General features: G+C 38.1%; 2 protein-coding genes across 4 annotated transcripts in view; both read left to right on the top strand.

Moving 5' to 3' along the window:
* Positions 1 to 13,835, top strand: part of LOC126750928 (uncharacterized) — a 208,718-nt gene extending 194,883 nt beyond the window's left edge. For both annotated transcript variants that reach the window (XM_050460742.1, XM_050460741.1), the window contains 2 exons: positions 319 to 587; positions 5,830 to 13,835. In XM_050460742.1, coding sequence (XP_050316699.1) covers positions 319 to 587; positions 5,830 to 6,363 — 803 coding nt within the window. In that variant the 3' untranslated portion in view covers positions 6,364 to 13,835. The remainder of the gene's footprint in view (positions 1 to 318; positions 588 to 5,829) is intronic.
* Positions 13,836 to 17,647: 3,812 nt separating this feature from the next.
* Positions 17,648 to 20,170, top strand: LOC126750952 (piggyBac transposable element-derived protein 3-like). 2 transcript variants are annotated; one of them, XR_007665834.1, is made up of 3 exons: positions 17,648 to 17,809; positions 18,079 to 20,042; positions 20,110 to 20,170. XR_007665834.1 is itself a non-coding variant. In XM_050460812.1 (2 exons), the coding sequence occupies exons 1-2, from the start codon at positions 17,793 to 17,795 to the stop codon at positions 19,862 to 19,864; spliced, it is 1,803 nt and encodes a 600-aa protein (XP_050316769.1). In that variant the 5' UTR covers positions 17,648 to 17,792; the 3' UTR covers positions 19,865 to 20,166. The 2 variants fall into 2 exon arrangements, 1 of the variants encoding a protein (XP_050316769.1); XM_050460812.1 differs by having other exon boundaries at positions 18,079 to 20,166.
* Positions 20,171 to 20,971: the final 801 nt, after the last annotated feature.

The raw sequence follows: 20,971 nt of genomic DNA, 5'->3' as shown, positions 1-20,971 counted from the left end.
TAGGAAAAAAATTGCTGCTAATTCAGCGGGACACGACATGAACTTCGCACATTTGTCTTTATCGCTTACATACTTACGTACTATATGTATATGTGTTTGTAAGCAGTAAAAGTAAGGCAGTAAGTGAGTGTGCTTGAAAGAGAGCTGAAACTAATCAGTCGTTTGCGCAAAACTCGCCGAGATGAGTTCAATTATCGGCACCTTATGTGTTAGGTATATTTATGATCAGATATATATATGTACATATTTACATAGAGTACTTACATTGCTATATATACGAGTATATTTATATGTTTATATATTTTGTAATACTTACAGGTTCAGCCAAGCAACTGGAAAATACGGAACTCTCCAACGGCATTGTCCAAGACGAACCGGAGATAATCGCCCAACAGACCGATAAAGTCGATATACTGCTACATTGTATTAAATCATCAACGCGTGATGCCGCCTGGATTTATGGACAAGTGTTGTGCCAAATTATACGTGATTTAGTGCCACCGAATGAAATATTGACGAAGGTCATAAAAGAGTTTCTCGCCATAAATCAACCGCATTGTGATGTTATTGCAATGATTGTGTATCAGGTAAGTCGTGCGGACGACCAAGCACACGCACACACAAACACCCACAAATACATGCAAAAATAAATAGAAATATATATGTATGTGTGTTTGTGTTGTGTGTAGAATAATAGAGCACTGCATCATTCGAGCGCTTTGAATATTGAAGTTGTGGAGTCTCGTACCGTTGCGGTATTGTTACATGTGTTGTACAGGTGTGTGTGGCACAAGTTGGTCACAAATAGTGTGCAGCACTGTGGAAAATTCGACATATTCCTTATGTAAACATGTGTAAATATGTGTGTGCCTGTCCAAGTAACAACCTCGAATGGGCGAGTGGGTTATGACTGCTGTGCTATTTCGTTGGCGTTCAACTCACAAAGGCATGTAGTCGAGTCACCTTTTGGGGTCGCGTGCTGTTTTATATGAAATTGAGTTGCACTCCTCATTTTGATGTTTTATTTGTACAATCATTTCGTTCCATTTTGCTAGCGTGTGTCTGCACACTTCTCTATATTTCGGCGAGCATTTTCGCCGCTTTTATGGTGGAAAATAAAAGCAGTCAGAGTTGCAACTATGAGAGTGTGTGCAATAAAGTTATCTAAGGGTAGTAAAACTAAATTCTAAGTCGCGCAAAATACCCAAATTGAGTGTATGCACCCAAGATCAAATTTGACCCGGACTGTTCCATATAAAATGCGCGCGTAAGCCGAATCGATAAATGTGTTAAGATTGTTAGAACCTTTTTATATGTGCGTGTGATGTTTAAGCTCCATATGTCAATTAACGGGATTTGCAATAAGAGCGCTACAATTTTTTTTGTTTTTAAATAAAAAAAAAACGGTTTGCGATATCAATGAAATTTTTTCCTGTGAAAGCACATTCGATGCCATTATGTAAAAAACTCGACTTCTTTTGCAAGGCCACCACGGTCACGCTTGCAGAAGTCCAGACGCTGAACCCAATTGTCGACGGTTTTCATGCATAAATCGGCCGATACACTGCAATTTCACGACCGAGACGGCCAATTGAGTGGGTAATTTCGTGAGATAACACGTTCACCAAACTTGGTTTTCAATAAATCGATTATGACATTTGCTGTGTGGCTTGGAACCACATATTGTCCAAGTCCATATCATCCAATTTGGGCAAACAATTTTCGGTTATCATTGAGTGTTAGTGATAGCTTGCCGATCTCGATCATCACTGAAACAGTACGGTCCAATGACGCCGCCGGCACATAAACTGCACCAAACCCTAATTTTTTCGAAAAGCAATTATGACTTATGGAGTACGCGTGGATTGCTGGCTGACCAATAACCTTTTTTTTTTGCTTTTTGACGAAGCCATTCAGCCAGAAATGAGCCTCAGGGCTGATGATGATATTTCGATAAAATCCGAATCATTTTCATTTCCTTGGCCGGCTAACAATCCGGGTCCGCTCCGGTTACATAAACCCGACTGTCGCGGGAACGAATTAGTCTAATTCTAATTCTTCTATTCGATGGGTAGAACGGTCGTGTAAATTTCATTCTTCAGAGATTTCCCTGTTAACAACTTCATTGATTTTGACATGAGCTTAACAATGTCCAATCCGATGGAATTGTTAACTTCCTATGTAAATTGGGGATAGAGTCGGAAGTGTCTGGATTATGCTACCTACGCTTGAGAACGGAACCATCCGACTGTTAGAGAACATTTTTTCCTACTGCGAATATTTTTAACGTTATTTTTGATGAGTTGACAGTCACTGTGAGGGTTTGGTACCTGTAACCTTTATGAACTTACAAGGATTACCAGATTTAACCATTGAGTTATCGTTGCGGATTATCTCCTAATACGCCCAAAATGGAACTCTGGCTCTGCTTTAAGAATTTCAAGACTTTAATGTCACCTTAGAGCTGGACACTCAGCGACATCGTTAGACTTTACTGCTCTGACAAACTGAATTATTCTACATATATCTGTAGTGGCTCCAAGCTGTTCTTTTATTTACATTAAAGCCTCCGAAGATATCAGAGAAGGATTCCGTCTTGAATCGAACACTTTTAAGGGAATTTTCAGCATTCGTTCGGACTCCTAACGGCACTGAATTCATCTGTCCTCCTTGATCTCTAATACCCCATTGCACGCATGGAAATCTGTCGGGAAGTCTCCGACTGAAGCTTTATAGAAAGAAGTTTTGTCAACCGAAAAGAGTTGTGACAGAGACAGAGACCAACGGATCTCGGCGCTCCTGTTTAACATGAAATACTCTGAATTCTTCTGTCATTTTTCTCAGTAGACGATTATTGTCAGTGAACCATTTTCGTCTAACGGTTTGCGGTTACCGCAAAGTGCGAACACAGAAATCGTTCCCGCTTTGCGCAAATATATGGCGGTGCGCCACTTCAGTCAAGGCAACTGAACAGGCACACTTACACATATATTTTTATACACCTGCCACATACGCGACGCCGGCGTGATTTTTCTCCCCTTTTCCCCTTTTGGCAATTACAAAATTGATGGCAAACTAAATGGGTCGCTAGAAGCCGCACTCATGGTAGCACACATACATAAAGGGTGTTGTTTTTAGACATGTGATTTACAAGAGGTAACAAAACGCATATTACTTAAAGCAAAATCTTCCATAAAGTGATTGGACACAGCACCGAATGTTGCGCACGATGCTGTTATTCGGATTCGGATGGAGTTTTTTCGAGTCTCGTTCAATGCTCTGTTCCGCTTTACATCAGCAATAACGTCTTCGGTGCGGTCTGAAGATGCGCATTATCCACTAGAGCAAACGTGGTGCCGACCGATCCATGGTTACTCTAACTATCGACTCTGCTGGGCAAATCTGTCGACAGATCGCGCGAACCAAACCATTAGTTTGGTTAAAAATTTGTACGATTTGCAAATGTTATTCCAAAGTAAGTCTGTTCATTATGAAATGACAAACCAAACTACGAATAAATCAAGTAACAGCGGTTGGAAAAATGTACTCCCAAAAAAGCACTGTATCTAAATGTCGTGCTTCCTTCTTCTTCTGTTTGGCTCCAATTAGAGATTCCAAGTGTAGCTACATTCTTCTCCGTCTGGTCTTTTATCTTTCTCTGTTTCCATCGGCTGCGTCGCATACTCTCAGAGCTGGAGTGTTCCATCCATTCGGACGACATGACCTAGCAGCCAGCGGAGCCGCTGTCTCTTAATTCGCTAAACTATGTCAATGTCGTCGTTTATCTCGTGGAGCTCATCGTTCCATCGTCTTCGATATTCGCTGTTACCTGTTGTCATCGACGTACGCCAGCTGTTCTACACTCTTGTAGATAATTGTAACTTCTCTATACAGCTCTGAAGGTCAAATTATTTTTTCCAGGATTATAATAAAGAAGTCCCACGTTAGGAGTCTCCTTGTCTGAAACCTCGTTTAGTATCTAACGGCGCAGAGAGGTCCTTCCCGATCTTGACGAAGTTTTAGTATTGGTCACGTCAATTTACGCAGCCGTATTGGTTTTGCGGGTTGTCCGAGGCTGTTTCGTTCTTTTCATTGGGGTTGTTTTTTGGTCTCAAACCCAGCGCACAACCATGGAGATGCGTGTTTCGCCTTCTCACTTTAGGTCGTCTTCAAACGGGTGTTCTTTGGCTACTCAGCGCATACTTGGTCTAAGACCGGAAGTTGTGAACTACTTAAGTCATATGTAAAAGAATCGCTTGTGGCCACACCCAAGTGAATGGCATTCATAGAACTTTCCTCACCTGAGTAAACTTCTAATGGCTCCATCCTCTATCGTATTGCTTCCGCACGTCTCAAAAATCACCCTATATATGTATTATATATGCACTCAAGTAGTTTTTGTATTTGGGTCAGCGTGCTCACATCCCTGCTCCGCTTCATAGCCACGTGGTTTGGGGCGTGAGCGCGGCCATAAACGTCTTCATTAGTCTAATAAACGTGCACATCGAGGTTCAAGGTTGTAAATCTGGAACGTGCGAGAAAAATGCCATATTTTTTATAGTTTCGCATTGTTCCGTTACTTACTTTCGTTTTATTGGCGCTTTTACTTTTCATTTTTTATTAGCACTCAAGCGCGCTGCTGCCGGCTTGTTAGCTTTTAATCTTAATTTTCGGTTGCATAAATCTCTTTTTGCTTCTATTTTTTGGAACTTTTTTGTATTTTTCTTTCGTTTGATATATTTTTTTGCTTTTTTTTTAGTTTCTTTTTTTTTTGATTCTTTTGCATTAATTTTTTGTTTTGATTTTTTTGCATTCATTTTATTTTTTAGTGTTTATTTGGGCAGCACTTTCAGTTTCGAGCTCTCAGTTTTGCTCGCTGGAGCGCAGCAAATGCGTTTAATTCGCGTTTCAGCTTACAGTTTACGCATTGCAACTTTAAATATTTGCCTTGGAAATTTCGCCATTGTTGACTTTCCGCATTTGGCGTTGGCAATTTCTTAACGGTACTCGGCTGCTAGCAGCATTTTAAGAATGCGAGGCATACTTACAGGCGCTGAAGCGGCAGCAGCTGGCCTTAAGTAATGCTGCGTTTGCTCTAGTGCCCTGCCACTCACCTACATACATACATACGCTCACACATACATAAACTTATATATACACACGCATACACATATACATACATACATATGCATATATACGCACATACACACAGTCATACATACTTTGAAATACATGAGTGCGCACCACTTGCCCAGTTGTTGTTGCCGCCACTTGGTTGCAACAAACACCCAATTTAGTCGTCGTCTTGATTTTTCGTAATTTGCCGTTTAAATATTTTCGCTCTCCCTCTCGCTCGCACGCACACGCTCATATTACTCATCGTCGTTACAAATTGTTGAAAGCGCCACATTTCAACTGGTTCCACACACACAAACACGCGCGCGCTCAACGTTGTACTTTCGACATTCAACATTCAGCATGCAACATGCGGCATGCAACATTCTTTGCGCTCCACTCAATGTGCAGCATTCAACATTTAATTTCCTTAGCGTTTTTGTCAGCTTCCTTTGCAGAGCAATTCACTTGATTTACTAGCGCTGGCGGACACACACACACACATACACCCACACTTACATATATATATATACACACACTTGCAGCTGTGTAACAGTTCTTCTTGCAGCCATTTTGTCCTAAAATTTTCAGCTCACAAAATAAAATATAATTTTTGCAACTAATTTTTCTTGTAAATGCACTCATTCATACAAAATCTCCTCTCTTTCCCCACTATCACGCTCACTCACACACGTTTTTCTTGCTTCTCAACAGGTTTTCCGTTGCGCCATCGATTCGACATTCCTGCAAGTGCTGCAAGACTGGCTCATATGCTCGCTGCCCACATTCCTGGCCTTACCTGAACAAAAAGCTGTCTGGTGTCTGAGCGTCATCTTTTTATCCGCTTCCATAAATCTGCATTTGATTAAACTATTTCCGGTGTTGCTGAGCACCGGTGCGGCAGCAGCTGCCACAGCAGCACCAACAACTGGCGGCGGCGGCGGCGACGGCGGTGCAGGAGTTGCAGGCGCTGGTGGAGGCACGATTGGAGGCGTTAGTAATCTTGATGCTTCAACGGCAGCTGCTCTTACGCTCGGTGCTGGCGATGGTGCGGCTGCTGGTGGTGCGGGTGCTGGCGCTGTTGGTGAATTCCATAAATTGGGTCAACATGAAATTGCTTTGTTCGTGACAGCTGCCGTAGATTTTCATGCGAATTTGAGTGCGGAGCAGCGGCTGCGTTTCCGTGATGCCTTTGAGAAATGCGCACAGCGGCAAACGGTTTATGCTCAGCTGTTGCAGAGTCTCTGATTTAGTCACGCATAGGGTCAGCAGCGGCAATGAAATCAACCAATACACCATTGCTATTGTTGTTATTGTTATTGCTGTTGTCATTATCGTCATCATTGTAGCCGTAATATGCGTATTAGTTGGGCGCTGTTGCCGGTGTGGCAAGCAGCTTAAATGCGCTGCGACACGGGAGTCGTTGCAAATTTGTGTGTGTGTTTATGTATTATGCGTATAATTGTGTGTGTGCGTGTGGTCTGTAAATGAAGTCCATCTCTCGTCGTCATGTTGCTGGCAGCCTTCGCAGCAGGTTTAATTTAATGGTCAATGTAACGGTGAACCACCTACATATACTCTCATAGCAAAGCACAGCGTTGTCATTAAGCGTAAAGTGTACACAGGTAATATAATTTGTTGTTGCTTTTGTTTCAAGTCGTTGCTCGTTAATACTGTGTGGCGCAGAGTTGGTTTATGAAATGAGTTTTGAGGTTAGAAAACTGCATTGGATTGCAAAATTATGAAATGTATCAAAATAATGTAAGAAATAGTATTTTTCGCTTGTGATTTTCTGATGGATAAAAGAAAAATGTTATTAAAAAAAAAAAATATTATTAAAAAAAAATAAAATATTATTAAAATAAAAAATAAAATATTATTAAAAAAATATATATATTATTAAACAAAAATATAATTATTAAAAAAAATATTATTTAAAATTTGAAAAGAATTTAAACGATTAAAATGTAATTTAAAAAATTTGAATAAAATTAAAAATTTGTATCCTAAATTACCTACCCCGTCTTCTTCTAACTATACATTATCACCAAAAAATTATTATGACAGCAGAAGATTGGAAATTAATTCCACAGTTCATTGCTCAGCATTTTGCTAATTGAACTGAATATAATCTTCCTTAATTGTACTCAATTTAGCACATAATAAAAAATTAATTAATTGCGCCATTAATATTTATTGAGTTGTCAATTAATGGATATAAAAACCTGATTCAAAATAGAACACCATTTTGACAGCTGTCAAATACTAATTATTTAAGGGGTCTACAAAATATTTCTTCCAAGGAAAAAAAATCGCAAAAGCATAAAAATAAGAAAGGAATACGGCAGCGCGTTACCAACCACACTTCTAATGCAGCAATTAAGGTGCCTAATTGTACTCAATTTACTACATAATGAGCTAATTAGTTGGCAATTAATCAAACACTAATTGCGTAATTAGTTTATTGGCTCATTGTCTGGTATACAAACCTGATTCAAAATGCAACACCATTTTGACAGCTGTCAAATGCTAATTGCTTACGGATTTTAAGTCAGTCTAGCGCCTTCTCCAACAAGCCCCAACTAAAGCTATTTATTCTGAGAGTAAGGAAAAAGTTATGAAAGCTCTCCTCAAAAGGTTAAATTTTCAATTAGAAAATAAAATCAAAGGCAGTTTACGTTGTAACATTACCTCGAAGCTACTGTTAAGATGTCAAGTGGATAGAGAAATATACTGACCCGAACGCTTCAGCATTCCTTGTACAAATCGCTGTACAACGATTTATTTTTTAACTATTCTGGCAATTGAATAATCGTTTTAGTATCCCAAAAGTTACAAGTTCACAAAAAAAAATATATAAAATTTCCAAACTCGCCTAAACTCTTTACCTTAATTGGCTGTGTTTAAGCACTAAATATAAGTCAATTTATATCTCAATTAGGCAACTAATGGACCTATTTTAACATTTTATTAGAGTATTCGATATTGACAAGAATTAAGTAAGATTGTTTGACAAGAAAAAGTAGTGAGAGTGCCTCTTTTTTACGATTTGAAAATACGTGAAATGTCAGTTCCTAGCTCCTGTTAATGTCTTCCTCTAAGTAGATCTACTCATCCTACAGTTGTAATGTAAGCATCTTGGTTGTAGATTTGGCTTCAATCTTGACCTTCGGATACGGTATGGTGATAGGGTCTTCGCTGGATATGAGTAAATTTTTATTGTTTATAATGCCATTGATCTCCATTTAGCAGTTATTGTAATGAATTACGGCTGATCTTTCTGTAGTGTGAGTTGTGTGACATCTTGCTCGTTGACTCTGCGTTAATTTGCCGATACAAGTGGGGTTCTGGGCTTGTTTCATCCAGTGTTGGTTTGTTGCAGCTGCATATGCTCTCTGCTATTGGGCATGACTAATCCAAATATTGGCTATTTTGCTCATTATTTGATATATAGTATGCGGTTGTGCTATGATTTTTTTCGTGTTGTTGATTGAGAGGGGTATGATGTGGTAGAACTTCAGAGAGTTCGTCAATTAAAGTGTGTGAGTGTATTACGGGTATTCTAATGTTGAATATTATGTTTGTGTCGTTGTTGTATGCTTGTAGATCCAAAAATTCTTCAGTGCATTCCTCGCATCTAATTTGAATTGATTGTTTTTTAAAATGTTCACAGTTCTCCTGGATTCGGGACTCAGACTTTGTTTTAGGATTATATTTAATTTGGCCAATGATATGGCTTCCGAAATAATAGTCAGTTGGCTAGTAAGAAGTTCAATGTTATATTTATTCCGGTTGAGTTATTGTGCTTCCATTAGTAGTTCCTTATCTGCCTTAACTTTATTCGCAGGTGTTTTAAGATTATTTTGTTATTGTGTCTTGTTCTTCATTTATTTGTGTAGTTATGTTCTTAAATCTTTCAAACATTCTTAATTTTAGCAGTCTCGGTTTAGTTAGTTAGTTCGGTGGTTTTATGTTGTAATTCGAGGATTTCATTGTTAATGTTATCAGCGTCGTTTGCGTCCACGTTGCCAGTGATAAATTTTGCTCGGGTACCTATTTCATTAAAAAGTCAAAAAGTTTTTTGGTGTAAGTGTGGCCTTTTTTTCAATCCATCTAGTTTTAGTTGTGTGTCTTTCATAGTGTTAGTCAGTGTTATGTGTCTTCTGAATGTGTCCAGTGTCAGTGAAATTCTTCTAATGTCTTCGTCATAATCTGCTGCGTTGACTATAAGTATTAGGTTTTTGTGTCCTACTTTCGTCTTTGCTGTGTTGAGTTGTTGTTTTCTTAACAGTATGTCTTTGGTTGTTCCGGTGACACTTGCTGACTCTCTTCTGAAATAAGTTGTAGGTTAAATTCATTTAACGGTTTCTCCGAAATGTCAATTCCGTCATCTAAATTCTCTTCTGCGTAGTGTATAGTGATACTTTGGGTTCTCTGAATTGAGACCGCGTCGTTAACAAATATCTCCACTTCAGGATCTATTATTATTCTACTCAGGTCACCCACATTCGTATTGATTTTTTCTTATTTTAAATGATCTCAAGATCCAACTTTTCTAACTGAAGTCTTCTTTTAACGAGTTTTGGAATTTGGCTCTTTCATTCTCATTAGCCAGGTGAGAGGCCGGTCGTCTGTAACTATCTTGAACCTGCGGTCAAATGGGTGGAGTTTCAAGTACTTAGTCGCCCAAACTATCTCAAGCAATTCTTTTTCCATACTGCTGTAGTTACTTCCATGTTTGTTTAGCTTTCTGTTTGCATAGCATATCGGCTTAACGCTGCTAGTTGTTCCCTGTGATAGGACTGCGTCTAAGGCTACGTTGCTTGCATCGGATATGATTTCTTTACGGCTACGATTTTATAGCGGCTAGGTCTTAAACCTGCCGTTGAAACTAAATGTCCCAAGAATGAAATTTCCTTCGTTAGAAACTCAGTTTTGTCAATTTGAATTGTAAATTTCGGATATGTTCTTGAATTGCAGTGGTTGAGTCCCTACTAAGTTCTCATTGTTATATTCTTGGAAGTTTCCTTCCAGAAACGAGTAAAAGGCTTGGTCTTTCTTTGTAAAATTCATAATTTTAAGGGAGCTAAACCAGTTTAGTTAGCAGAGTAGAGTATAAGCCTTCTGAAACTATAACGCATGGTGTGAGCCGTATTGATGTTATGGAGATATACTGGCAGCCTTACAAATTGCATACTATTTAGCTTAGTATTTATCTGCATTTGCTCATCAATGAATTCCGGACTAATGAATGAGGACGAAACCCCTGTGTCTATCAAAAATCTAACTGACCTTCCTATAAGTTGCTGGATTTTAATTAAAGGTAAAGTGTAACCGTGGGTGTTGATATCTACGAGGTGTGTTCAAAAAGTATCGCGAATTTTGAATTTTCGCGGGTTACGTATATTCGAATTTCGAATTTTTTGTGACGTTATGATGGTACTCATGGCTCTCACTTATGCCGACAAGCTCGGCCATTTTGAATGTTCGTTTAATTGTTGAAAGCTGCTTTGCTTGCACGTGTTTTGGATCGTCTTCGATTTTTATTTATTTTTATTCCAAAATTTGTGGAAGAACAAAAATTGGCTTTTGCACCACGATAACGCCCCTGCTCACACTTTTTGCCCAAAAACAACACACTAATGATGCCGCAGCCACAGTATTCCCCAGATCTGGCCCCCTCTGACTTTTTCTTGTTCCCTAAACTGAAGAGGCCCATGAAAGGACGACGTTCCGCATCTGTTGACGAGATAAAGACGGCATCGAATGAGGAGCTGAAGAAGATAAAGAAAAATGATTTTTTGAAGTGCTTCGAAGATTGGAAAAACCGTTGACACAAGTGTATAATATCTCATGGGGATTACTTTGAAGGGGACAAAATAGATATTCATGAATAAATAAATAATTTTTTAAACAAACACAAAATTTACGATACTTTTTGAACACACCTCGTAGGTACCTTTTAGGGACCAGTGTGCTGTATGAAAATTTTCAAAATCATTTAGTATCTCGTGATCTCCATCTTTATCTCTATCTATTTATGTCGTCTTGGTCATCGAGTTGGTCAATGTTGTAAAACTCTCGTTGATTTTGGCTGCCGAATGCCGATCTTGAGCTCTGGTAGGTTGTCCGGGATGCAGTTGAGTTCCTCTTGAGACCCGTCTCCATGGGCTCGTTCCTGCTCATTCCAGAAGTGGTATTTATTAGTTCTGGCATAGGCGAAATGTCTTTATTAAATGGATTGGAAGATTGTTTGCTCCTACCCAGACGTCTTACGTGTGCGCTCACTGTAAATTTAGCTTATCGTTGCGTCTCCAAAGGTTGGGAGTGCACTGACGTGATCTATTCTGGTGGAAGTAGCATGTATAGCACCTAAAATTCCTAGGGTAGGGAGTTAACTGAGGCTTGTAGTTAACCTACAATGCCGATCTACTACTACTACTGCTGTATTTCGGCGTTTTGGTAAAATATATTTTGCTGCTTTGTAAAAAATGTAAGTGCGTTTGCCAACGTTCTAGGCCTAATAGCCTATCGGTTCCCTAAAACCTGTGAGAAAAGCGTTTAAATACATTTCTGCATACAATTCTGATTTTGTCACGACGAAACTTTTTTCTTTCATTTATTAGCACATTGTTACTCAGGGTTGATTGAAATGCTATCAGCGACATGTGTACTATATAATTAAAGCACTTGAAGATACTGATGAAAAGTAGTGAGGGTTTTCCGTAATTACTCTAGATTACTTAAGTTTAGATATTTGCCTGAAATAAACACCACATCCAAGGTTTTGAAGCAACAGACTAAAAATTTAAGTAAGCGAAAAACATCTTCCGTTGCGTAATACATTTCCACGCTGTCCAAATAACGCCCACACATATTCCCAGTATTGACCGTCTTCCGTTATTTTAATTTCTGCGCTGCGTACTTCTAAATATTATATTTAAGTTTCGTTTAATTGCGAGTGATGAGATTCGTCACGCAAAACTGCCAAAAACAGCAAGAAAGAAAGCAACGAGCATCAGTATGCCAGCATACCGACAGCACCGCCGCTCGGCTAAAACTCGTATTTACAGCTAGTAAATGGTAACATCTTTCGCAACGAACGCAAAGACGCACACACACGAACACCCGCAGTCCTCAAATATTCTCCACAACTTTGGCGAACTTTTTTTCCTGATACGCTCTACTTGTTGTTGCTGCGGCCACAAGTTGAGTGAAAAGCAAAAGTTGCTGCACACATTTTTACCCACCTCGAGCGCCCGCTGCCATTCCCACTGCTATTTGGAAATTGTCTAAGATAAAGACAAGCGTGAATAACTAATTGCCAAGATTGGCAGCAGCAGCAGCAGCAACGGCACTAGTGGAACTTACGCTGGACGACGACAGCTGAGCCTACAGTTATGTAAATAGATTTAGGCGTACTATATATTGTATGTAAGAGGTAGTTTAGCTGCGATGCTGTGGGACTGTGCGCCAACCACTTGGCCTACACTCATCAACCAAGTCTTGCCAACAAGCGGGAGAACAAGCGGCAACCAAAGCTTGAGCCATCATAACTCCAAACTGCTTACCATCACAACCACCTAGCGCGCACCGCCAACGGCAGCAGAAATCAAGAATCCGCAACCCAACGTCCCCAGCAATTGTCCGCAATTTGAAGTCCTCGAATGTCGCCAACTCGCCGCAATGGACGTCTTGACTGCGTGAATAAATGAATGACTGCGCACAAAGCGTAAGCGCGGGCGAAAGCTTTGATGACTGGGCTGCCCGCAGCATCGCCTCACACCGCGGAACTCTGTCTCCGCGCTGGTAGTATGTCTCTGTGCTGGTAGTATGAGGTGTCTCTCTGTACTCGTAGCTCCCCCGCTGCGCTCCAAATCTCGTCTTTGCGCTTGGAAGCTGCTGAATTAACTGCGCTGAGCCGTTGCATATTGCGCCGCGTAAGCGCCAGCGTCTTGGCACTCGTCACAACGTCTGTCAATGCGAATGATAAAAGTTTTTAATATTTCGCTCTTTCCTTTCGTTGTTTTTGTTAGTTAAGAATTAAAATTAATTTATGTCATACGTATGTATTTAGGTCTGTCTCCAAGTGCCGCTATGTATAATTATATATATCAATGCGCTGTGTAACTAATATTAAAATTGTGAATTGTAAAGCGAGTGCAACACGGAGCGCGCGGTAGCGCGCAAGGAAGGCAGCGTAAAATATAATGATTAGCAAGTTTTTAGTTGCGTGCGCCAAGTGGCGGACGGGAGCGCGCGGCTGCGGTTGCGGCGTGTGGCTGTGTGAATGCGCCGTTGGCAGCACTTGAGTGAAATCAAAAAACTTTCGCAAAATTGTTATTTGCCTAATAAGAAAGCTCGCCGCAGCCGAGTGACCTCGGTTGCGGATGGAAGTTGATTTAGTTTTTGCGGTTTGTCAAAGTAGTTAGTGTGAATGGGTTTTTGTTTGCTTAAAGATAACAAATTGGAACTGAATGGGCTTTAGAAAATTTCTCAAAGCAATCCAAGAAGAAAGACAGTAATAGACATTCAAATACGTAAACATAAATTTACGATAAATGTAAGAAGAAAGCAGTAAGAAGAGAAGCAGTGGTCTGTGTATTTGTTACTACGTGATAATAAAGCGCCTAAAATTAATTAAAATATAAAAATGAAAATTATTTTCTTGTTTAAGAAATGTTAGTTTCTTTTTTGGAAATATAATTTTGTAAGACAAATTGATGTATTTATTGCTTAGAACATTTTTAACATGTAAGGAACTAAAAGATATAATTTCCAAAAAGAAAATTCCGAAAGTATCCGTGTAATCACCATTAGTATTGGTCATTTGTAATTACATGGTTTACTACCTGTATATATATAGGCAGGTAGTAGGTATACACATTGTCAACTAAAATGCAGAATAACGTAACATTCCTTTCCATAAGTTTAGAGACGAAGGAAAAACGATAGAATAGAGAACTCATATTGAAAAAAATTTGAGTTTTGGTTATAAAATGGTTATATATTGGTTATTATATTTGACAGCGATTTCCAATTATTTTTTTCCATATTGAAACAAAATATGAGATTTGGTTATGTATTGGTTACCATACACTCTTATTGAAACAAAATTTACGTTTTGGTTATAAAATGGTTATATATTGGTTATTGTATACCCAAGTTCAATAAAAAAATGAGTTTTGGTTAAAAAATGGTTGTATATTGGCTATCGTACACTCATAATGAAACTTGAAATTCGAGTTTTGGTTATAAAATGGTTATATATTGGTTATTAGATATGTAAATACCCATGTTAAAAAAAATTAGTTTTGGTTATATATTAGTTATCATACACTCATATTGAAACAAAGTTTGAATTTTAGTTATAAAGTGGTTATATATTGGTTATTAAATCTGTCAGCGATTTTTGATTGTTTTGATGATACGCTGTTTTGCATTTTAGGTGACGATATGTAGGTATTATGGCATTATGATAGCTTAACCAATATTTGTTTGTATATTAGGGTGGTCTTTAAACAATAAAAAATGACAAAAACAAAGAAACAACTGCAAAAAACTTTGACTGCATCTTCACAGGGCATTTTTAATGGCATAAAATGGTATAAAAATTTGCTTTGTTCGGTCGGTCAGTTTAAATGAAGCAGCCCGATCTGAACAATATCTTCGAAAATTGTCAAGCCTTGGACAATAATGCATACCGAACTCTGTGCAATATAATAATAAGATTGTGATAAAAAGTGAATTATGAAAGTTTTCCTTACAACCCTTCCTTAGAACTGGATTCGATCACTTTGTATGCCAGTTATATGCTATAGTGATCCGATCATAAGAATATGCACTGAGCTTGTAGTGATAAAAATCTATGCCAAAATGTGTAAAGATAACTTACCAAAAAAAAAAACAGAAATAACAAATTTTTTACAAAAAATTAGGTTAGATCGGCCAGTTCGTATAACAACTATACGCTTTAATAGGGCGATATCGGCAGTTCCGACAAATGAGCATCTTCTTGATGAGTAAATGACATGTGCAAATTTCATTTCGATATTCCAAAAACTTAGAGACAAGTTTGCTTATATATAACATTCGTTGTGTTTTTACGTGAGTACCAGCCGACGAGAGCCCCACGGCGCTCAAAAGCACAGACGGATCAAATCAATGCGTGGATCATGTCCTTGAAAATGCCATTTCAGTACCGATTGGCAGTGTAGAATTCACACACTAACCACCTTGGTAGGGTTCGAGGCGCATCTAAAAGTTCTGCTGTCCTTTGGGTTCGGCATTTGGTTGCAATGCAACTCCACATTCAACAGAGAAAGTGTCAGTTCTCTGCGCATTCAGATTTTAAATGCAACCACCACGATACTCCCCGAGGGGCAAGTTCGCATAAGTGGAGCGAACTCCAAGGGCTCCTGCTCCCCGTTCACACAATAAGCTAACCCTAATACCCAGCTAAACGCCTTCGCCGCCTAAGCAATTCACGCATAAACGATCCTAACTATTCCCCAGTAGTGGAGATCACACCGCTAACATTTAAACGTTCATCAGTCCAGCCAATCCTCATACATTCAGCAATAGCATGCACTCAATCCTCGACCCGTGCCGCACACAAATCTGCCTTCTCTTCAGTTGTCGAATAAATCTTTTCGGTACGAGCATCGTATCAAACAGAATATACTCTATTCAGGGTTTAGAAATTCATTTCAAATGGTAATAAATATATCACCTGTAATGTCGATTTTTGTTAAAACCAAATATTCATCAAGGCCACTCTCTTTTATTTACGCGCCAGATGGTGAGCCAACGATCAACGAATATCGGAACGGATATCGCCGAGTAGAGTTATCTCGTGAATTTCAAAAAACAAAAACATTTTTTTTACACACATAAATCTAATATACATACATACAAATTTGAAATTCAGCAAATAGTTTTTGAGCTATGAGTACGGCGATGCGCACCCTGTATTTTAATATATTGATTAATTTGTGGTCTTGTTGAACGAAGATTCGATAGTAATTGAAATGACATATTGTAACTTCAACTAAAAGTCGTATCATGTATAAAAATTACCTTCGCATACTTAAGGCCCACCCTAATATATTGATTATGTAGGTCTACTTGAATTCTTATAAAAATCATTATTATAAACTCTTTGAGAATTCATATGCGTGTAGTTATAAGAACTGAAAATTCCTTAAAACCTTCAAAAAATCGTCAGTTTAAATTTAAATTTATATTTTTTCATAAACTTCATTGCATAAATGAAAAAATCCTTGCGGAAAAATATGAAATATTACATTTATTTTACCATAAAATATTATTAACTACAAATAATTAAGCACAACTGTATGCTTCCCAATTTCATGTATTGCTGTTGAAATGAAATGTATATTACTGAATAAATTATGCAATTTAATTAAATAAAAAAGAATGAAAATCAAAAGTGCGTTTTATATATGTACTAAGGTGGGCAAATAATAGTAAAATTTTTATACTCTTGCAACCAGTTGCTACAGAGTATTATAGTTTTGTTCACCTAAAACTATTCGAGATAGATATAGGGTTATATATATAGTATGTATATATAAATGATCAGGATGCCGAGAAAAGTTGAAATTCGGTTGACTGTCTGTCTGTCCGTTCGTCCGTGCAAGCTGTAACTTGAGTAAAAATTGAGATATCTTGATGAAACTTGGTATGCGGGTTTCTTAGTACAAAAAAATTTTGAGTTCGTAGCTGGGCGTAATCGGACAACTGCCACGCCCACAAATCGACATTAACTGAAATCACATAAAGTGCCATAACTAAGCAATAAATTGAGGTATAAAGCTGTAATTTGGTATAGGGGATCACAGTGGCAAAGGGCACTCTTGGGCAAATTTTTTTGAAAAAGTGGGCGTGGCCTTCTAATCAGCTTAATGTACATATCTCCGAAACCGCTTAAGCTACAACAACCAAATTTGCTGAGTACAAATCTTATAAGAACACCCACCGACAGTGTGAAAATGGATGAAATCGGAAGATAGCCCCGCTCAGTCCCCATATAACGGTACGGTTAAAAATTACTCAAAGTGCGATAAATCAATAAATAAATATGCCAGAGACACTAAATTTTACCACCGAGATGATATGAGAGAGCTTTATGGGAGTCGGCGTGAAAATTGGACGATTGGCGTGGCACCGTTCACTTTTTTGCGACATCCCATATTTAGACCCCGGTACCTATAGTTGACTCACTCAAATTAAGGAATAATCTTTCTCTTATAATGGTATGTCTGGTTGTTAAAAATGTGTTGAATCGGATCAATACTTCCGCTGACTTCCACATAACTTAACATAGATGATTTTCGAACTTAGATTGGTATGACTATCAGCGATATCTGTGACAAATGTTACATCAAATTAATCAATAGTGTTAGTGTCTACGCTTGTCTTTCTAAATTACATAAACTGCATTCGGCGATTTTTACGATGAGTGAATCCCAGCGCTCCATTTAAGGTGCACTTCTTTGTTGTTTCAGATTACGCAAATTTTATTCTGTGTTGGTAGAGGCTATAATTTATTTGGGTTCTTGACGTATGTCATTATCACCTAAAACTTGTTGAAAGTGATTATTGTTTTCGGTTATCTCTCAGGAATTATTTAAACTCTGTGAATTTCAGCCATCATGAATTCCAGGAGAGGGTAAGTAAAAACTTTTTTTATACTTATAATTAATTTTACCGTTTTCGTTTTTTTTTTTAAGTTTTAACTAGTCTATTAGTTAACATCATGAATTTGACGAAAATTTGCTTTTATGTGTTCATTTTACTAAGTTTTGTGTACCGCCCCATTTGAGGTGCGCTGGGAATAGGAGGCACCGTGGTTTTTGCTACGGGCCCTTGTACTCCCAGCTTCAGTAAACTATATTTAGAACTATTTTACCGTATTTTTATATGTTTTGTTATTTACAGGTTGAACGTTCACGAAATTATATCGGCATTAGAAGATGATCATAATATACTGTCTGCAGATATATTTATCACACCACCTGAAAACAATGACTTCAGCGATGAAGACAGCGGAAGCGAAGAAGCGGGAGAAATAGGTAATCTTACGCGTCGGCAACTACTAGCAGAAGCTGAGGTGCGATGCCAGCTACCATCAGCAGATGGGGTCCTGGAAACCGTAGATGGAATTCCATTTATAAATCAGGATGAACAGGAACAACAGCCGTCCGCGTCTCAGTCAAATGAACCACCTGCAAAAAAATCTAAGACTATTGTCACGAGGAAGTGGAGACAAAAAGATATAGCTGCAAACCCTGAAAGGGAGTCGATGCAACCTGATTTCGTTTTAGATAAGGATAATCCATTAGATTTTTTTGAGATGTTTTTTGACGAAGAAGTTTTCGAGCTCCTGCGGTCTAGCACGGAACAAAATGCAATTGCAAAAGGACATGTCAATTTTCGAGTCACTGTTGAAGAAATTAAAAACTTTATCGGTATTTTGCTTTTGTCAGGCTACAATAGCGCTTCACGCTATAGATTATACTGGGATCAAAGTATTGACACTCATCATCCAGGAGTTGCATCATGCATGACTCGTAATCGTTTTGAAGAGCTTTTACGTTTTTTTCATGCATGCGATAACAACCGCCTACCTTCTGACGATAAGTTTGCAAAAGTAAGGCCACTGTGGAATCTTATGAATGAGAGATGGCTAAAGTTTTATCCCGGAGACAAACATTTGTCTATCGATGAGTCTATGGTACCTTATTTTGGAAAACATGGCGCAAAACAACATATTCACGGTAAACCAATACGTTTTGGCTATAAGATTTGGTCACTGTGTACACGATTGGGTTATCTTATTTATGGAGAACCTTACCAAGGAGCTAAAACTGGTAACACCAATCCAAATCTAGGCGTTGGAGGCTCTGTAGTGACAAATTTGATTTCGAAACTGCCAAGTGATAACCACTACAGTTTCTATATTGATAATTTTTTCACTTCTTTACGTTTACTAGACGAAGTAAGTCAGATGGGTCATGTTATCACTGGTACATTACGTGCTAATAGAACAGAAGGTGCCCCGCTAAAAGACATCAAGGAGATGAAAAAGACATCACGGGGTTCGCACCACCAAATTACGGATTTATCATCCAACATAACTTTAGTGCGCTACAACGACAACAACATCGTAACTATTGCCTCAACGGAAAGCGGTGTTCATCCGATTGGTAAGGTGAAGAGATGGTGCGGCAATAAAAGAGTAGACGTAGATCAACCGCATTGCTATCTATTATATAACAAATATATGGGCGGAGTCGATCGACTCGACCAAAATGTTGGAAAATATAGAATTTCAATAAGACTGAAGAGATGGTATTGGCAAATGATAATGTTCCCCATAAATGCCTGTGCTAATAATGCTTTTCAGTTATACCGAGTTTCACCAGCAGGCCAAGCTAAAGACGCTCATGATTTCTTGTCTTTTACAAGATACATTGTGCAGACTTATTTGATACTTGGCAAACCTTCTACATCCATAGCAAAACGCATTGGAGGCAAGACACCGTTAACTACGAAAAGTAAGCTGCCAGATTCGGTAAGGCTGGATGGGAAGGAACACTATATCATTAGAAACGAAACTCAAATTCGATGCCGCGAATGTCACAAGAATACGAAATTCAAATGCAGTAAATGTGGAGTTGGCCTCCATCAACATTGTTCTCAAGCTTTTCATACCATAAAGTAATTTTTTTTCTCTCATATCAACTTTGATTTTTAGCTTACGTTTATAATTGATCTTATATATTGTGATTTATCATAATTTTTGTGTACTTATTCTTTATTTACTAATAAAAACCATTCAAAATAATAACCGACTTCGCATACAAAACCCGAAGGCATATTTTCCCAGCGCCCCATTTAAGGTGCGGTCCTGAATTTCAGCCAGTATAGAAAATATTTTTGATAAAAGCTTATTTTCATGTTATTTAGAGCCTACTCACTAGATAGACATAGAAAAAAAACATTTTTCTATGTAATATCACACCTTGGGATAATGCTGTCGAGGTAGGGTGGTAAAAAGTCGGCTCATGTGTTCACCAAAAATTTAAAAATGAATTTAAGATCCAAAAGCAGATGACATAGTTAAGCATGTGTCGTACTGCCACATATATTGTTAAGTCATATGTAGAGTTGCTGCTAAGAAGCCTCTACAAAATGTCTGGAAATTGCACAGGAGCCTGACAAACAAAGCTGGAGTGAACTAACGAAAAAGCGCTTTGCACTGCTAAAGAAGTTCTGAGAAAGTGGCCTTGAACGAAGCGGTTGCAAAATATTATCATGGGCAGATATAGCAAAAAAAAAACATTTTAATGCAGAATAAATTAGAATAGAAATGGACGTAATTGAGTATTGTGCTCATACCATCTGTTTCAAAATTGCAAATGGTTCGAAAACTGACAGGTATGGTTACTGATTGAAATCGGTGGCTCCGATTTCGGTAATGAAGGCAAAAGGCTTCAAAGCACTCCTTTTGTGGTTCAATAGGTAAATTTTTATGGAAAGACAATGTCTGCGAGATCTGCTAAACACCTAATTCTTTTTTTTGAAATAAAAAATAAAAACAAAGAAGTGCTTGGAAAAAATATTATTTATAGGGAAATTTGCTTAGAATGAATATGTTTATGTAATGGGTTTTAAAGATATGGAACAAAACTCATATTTTTGCATACGATCAATATATTTTTTTAAAGAATTTCTTTTGGAAGCATTGTACCGTGCAAAAAGAGAATTAGATGTAATGCAAATCAATCAACTATAATCACACGTTTCGTACGAGTCAACATTATTTTGA

This window comes from Bactrocera neohumeralis, chromosome 2, assembly GCF_024586455.1.
Source record: "Bactrocera neohumeralis isolate Rockhampton chromosome 2, APGP_CSIRO_Bneo_wtdbg2-racon-allhic-juicebox.fasta_v2, whole genome shotgun sequence".
NCBI lineage: Eukaryota > Metazoa > Arthropoda > Insecta > Diptera > Tephritidae > Bactrocera > Bactrocera neohumeralis.
Note: the sequence above shows the minus strand (reverse complement) of the source record. Positions and strands in the feature narration are given on the sequence as shown.